At 69.6% G+C, this 3,913-nt stretch overlaps 1 protein-coding gene across 1 annotated transcript in view; it reads left to right on the top strand.

Annotated features, from left to right (window-relative positions):
- The window catches only part of KCNQ2 (potassium voltage-gated channel subfamily Q member 2), a 48,572-nt gene extending 44,959 nt beyond the window's left edge, over positions 1 to 3,613 (top strand). The window contains exons 26-28 of the mRNA XM_077756815.1: positions 80 to 187; positions 2,322 to 2,445; positions 2,682 to 3,613. Of these exons, the coding sequence (XP_077612941.1) occupies positions 80 to 187; positions 2,322 to 2,445; positions 2,682 to 3,386 (937 nt within the window). The 3' untranslated portion in view covers positions 3,387 to 3,613. The remainder of the gene's footprint in view (positions 1 to 79; positions 188 to 2,321; positions 2,446 to 2,681) is intronic.
- The last annotated feature ends 300 nt before the right edge of the window (positions 3,614 to 3,913 follow it).

Raw genomic sequence — 3,913 nt, 5'->3', positions numbered from 1 at the left:
CGCTCTGTGCCTCCCAGGTCAGGCGAGCGCCTTCCTTGCTGCTTCACGACGCATTTGGTGGTGTCTCTTTTCTCGCCAGGATAGATATGATTGTGGGCCCCCCACCCCCTTCAACTCCCCGGCACAAGAAGTACCCCAGCAAAGGACCCGCGGCCCCTCCGAGAGAGTCACCCCAGTACTCACCTAGGTCAGGACGCTAGCCCTCCCTGCCTCGTGTCTGTGGGACGGCCAGCCCCCTTCGCTCCAGGCCACATGACGGCAGCACCTGGCCCACATCCTGACGGGGCACCGGGGGTGGGGAGCCCCGGGGGGGGCTGTGTCAGGGTCCTGGGGAAACTTTCCATGGGGGGCTCCTTTCCGTGGACATCCCAGGTGATGTCTGCCTGGCCAGGGGTCCCCCGGCCGGCCGTGACCCCAGCCCCCTGCATCCTCCCCGCAGCGGGGCTGACCTGGGCTTCATGGATCTGAGGAGGCCGTTGTTGCTTCTCCCGCCTTGGAACCCGAGGGTGGAGTTAGTAGGAAAGTCCCCGCCGAGCCAGCCCCGAGCCAGGCGCCAAGGGGACGTGCGAGAGCTCGCTGCTTCATTTCCAGCAGGCAGAANTTGGTGCAGAGTTCACAGAAGCGGCTGCTCTAGCGACAGATTCAAACCAGAGCTTCGTGTCTCCCTGAGACGGAGGATGGCCGTGACCTGTCACCCTCGGGCAGGGCCGGTCAGCTGAGGGACAGCAGAGCCCCCGGGGCCAGAGAGGAGGCCCAAGACACGTGTGCCTGGCTGGCCGGCAGCGCAGGGCAGAGGGGCCCCAGAGCACCCCGGCCGGCAGGGACGCTGGCACGTGGGTGCAGCTGGCCGCTGGAGGGACGGGTGTGCGTGGTCCGTCCTCCCCGTGTGCTGGGTGTCAGCACACTGGACACGTCATCCTGGTGGTGCCTCTGTGAGAGAGGAGTTCCTGGGGAGCAGGCCTGACCCAGGGCAGCCTCCGGCAGTGTTTGCTGGACCCCTGCTCTGCCCACATCCCCCCGCCTTGAGACGCCAGCCCGTCCTGGGCTGTGTGCAGGGAGTGGGGGGTTGGGTGTCAGCCGTGAGCTGGGAAGGCCCTGCAGCCCTCGGAACCCCCGGGGCCCCTGGACCACCGCGGCCAGAGGCCGCACAGAGAAGGGGCAGGAGGCACGGCGTGGGCACGTGGGGCTACCAGGGCTGAGGGGAGGGCCGGCACGGGCCCCTCAGGCCCCTCTCCCAAACCCTGGCAGCATCGGCCGGGCTCCCAGGGGGCCCGTCATGTGGCAGGGGTGAAGGCGCTGAGCTTGGAAACACCAGGAACCCCCCTCCCTCCTCTCCTCCACCGGCGTCTGCTTGGAGCCCGAGGGCCCCCCGCTGCCCCCCAGCCCTTCCCGGTCCCTGGTGCATGAGTCAAGCATGGAGCTCAAACAGAGCATGAGGCCGCATCGTGGCTGACGCAAGCCTGGACCCCTCTTCCGCTTCATGCAACAGAAAGAAAGCAGTCGCCCCTGAGCCCCGCTCCCCGTTGAGAGGCAGAGCAGCCTGTGGGCGAGGAAGGGAGCCGAGAGGTGGCCCCGGCCGGCCCACGTGGCTGCCTGTGCTCCGAGACCTGAGGAGAGGCTCCCGACCGCGTGGCCCGGCCCGGCGGGGGTGCTGTTTGCCGGGNCCCCCGCATACCTGTGGGCCTGGGCTCCCAGCTGGCAGCCGTGCCGCCGCGGCGGCCCCTTCCCAGCCCGTCGGTGGCCCGTTCTGTTCGGCCGGGGACCATGCTGACGTCCTCCTCCCGATAGAAACCTCCTGCCTCCTGTTGCTGTTCGTGACCCGTGGCCTCCTTTGAGTTGAGCTCAGCTGCGCTCTCCATCCCACACGCGCGTGCACACACGCCCAGCAAGCACACTCTCCGGTCGGCAGCGGCTCTGTCTGCCCCCGTGCAGTGCGTTGGCGGTTGCCTGTGTCGGTCTGTGTCCCTCCCTGTCCGGTGTGCATGGAGCTGTGGCCCCTCATCATCTGCTTCNGGAAAAGTAAAGCTCAGGGGAGGGGGCAGGGCACGGGGGTGGGGGTGGGCGGCCCGAGCCCCTTTACTCCTCACTGATGTGCGGGCCGCTGGGACAGAGCGGGCGCGGAGCAGCCCCTCAGGCTCGGAGAGCAGGGCAAGACCAGGCGCCCCGCGTCTACCTGCCCCGGCACCCTGCTGCCCCCCCAGCGGCTCTGGGCCCAGCCTAGAACCTGGATCTGGGGGCCGCGGCCTGGCCCGGGAGGAGGGGCCACGGGCCCTGCGCACCCTCCTGAACTCGTGCTGGGGGGTGGGGTCTCTTCCCGGCAGAGTGGACCAGATCGTGGGGCGGGGCCCAGCGATCACCGACAAGGACCGCACCAAGGGCCCGGCCGAGGCCGAGTTGCCCGAGGACCCCAGCATGATGGGCCGGCTGGGGAAGGTGGAGAAGCAGGTAGGCGAGTCCTCCAGCCCCGGGGGCCAGGGAAGGACACGGCCCTTCCTTCCCGCTGGAGGGTTTGCTCCAAGGGGTGGACCCACGGTGGACAGCAGGGTGGCCCGGAGGCCACACGGGCTGGTGGGGGGGGTCGGGCAGAGCTCCTGGTGCGTTTGCTCCCGGGCCCGTGCGGGGGCAGCCGGTCCCCCCGCCTCCTGGGAGCGCCGGGTCTTGTTCAGCAACCCCTCTTCCAGGTCTTGTCCATGGAGAAGAAGCTGGACTTCCTGGTGAACATCTACATGCAGCGCATGGGCATCCCCCCGACAGAGACAGAGGCGTACTTCGGGGCCAAGGAGCCCGAGCCCGCGCCCCCTTACCACAGCCCCGAGGACAGCCGTGAGCACGGGGACAGGGACGGCTGCATCATCAAGCTGATCCGTTCCGCCAGCTCCACGGGCCAGAAGAACTTCTCGGCGCCCTTGGCCGGCCCCCCGGCCCAGTGCCCGCCTTCCACCTCGTGGCAGCAGCAATGCCACCCACGCCAGGGCCACGGCACCTCCCCCGTGGGCGACCACGGCTCGCTGGTGCGCATCCCGCCCCCGCCAGCCCACGAGCGCTCGCTGTCCGCCTACAGCGGTGGCAACAGGGCCGGCACGGAGTCCCTGAGGCACGAAGGCGCCCTGCGGGGCAGCGACACGTCCATCTCCATCCCGTCCGTGGACCACGAGGAGCTGGAACGTTCCTTCAGCGGCTTCAGCATCTCCCAGTCCAAGGAGAACCTGGACGGCCTCCACAGCTGCTACGCGGCCGTCGCACCGTGCGCCAAAGTCAGACCCTACATCGCGGAGGGCGAGTCGGACACAGACTCGGACCTCTGCACCCCGTGCGGGCCCCCGCCGCGCTCCGCCACCGGGGAGGGCCCTTTCGGCGACGTGGGCTGGGCCGGGCCGCGGAAGTGAGGCCGCCCGCTGGCCTCTCCCTGACTCTTGGCCTTCCAGGTTTGCAGACGGGACTCCCCTCCGAGCGACACGGGGGGGGGCGCCGTGGTCTTGCCGAGCGAAGTCTGGCACAAGTTATTTTCTAACGAGGGGCAGCCAGGCCGGCTGCGCCCTCTCTGCAGACCGTCGGCTGGGCTGGGAGCAGGGCTGACGGCTGAGGACAGACCCCTGGCGGCAGGGAGGAGGCGTGCGGTCAAGGAGCAGGGCTGGGTGAGGGTGGCAGGGAGGGGCAGGGGCAGGGGCCTTGAGGCCCAGTGGGGAGGGAGCCTGGGCTGGAGGAGGTGCGGCTGCCCTGTGGGCTTGGCCCTCTGTCCCGCAGGCCTGGCATGATGCCTTCCCTCCTGCGTGGCCAGCCAGAGGGCTGTGGGCCAGCAGGGGAGGGGCTCCCGTGGGGAGGGGCCTGTTCCACAGGCTACTGGGAGGGGTCCTTGGGGGCTCTTGCAGCCCCAGGTGATCTGGGGATGGGCTCCCCGATGTTCTCTGTTGTG

Source organism: Crocuta crocuta, unplaced genomic scaffold (genome assembly GCF_008692635.1).
Source record: "Crocuta crocuta isolate KB4526 unplaced genomic scaffold, BGI_CrCroc_1.0 scaffold613, whole genome shotgun sequence".
Taxonomy (NCBI): Eukaryota; Metazoa; Chordata; class Mammalia; order Carnivora; family Hyaenidae; genus Crocuta; species Crocuta crocuta.
Note: the sequence above shows the minus strand (reverse complement) of the source record. Positions and strands in the feature narration are given on the sequence as shown.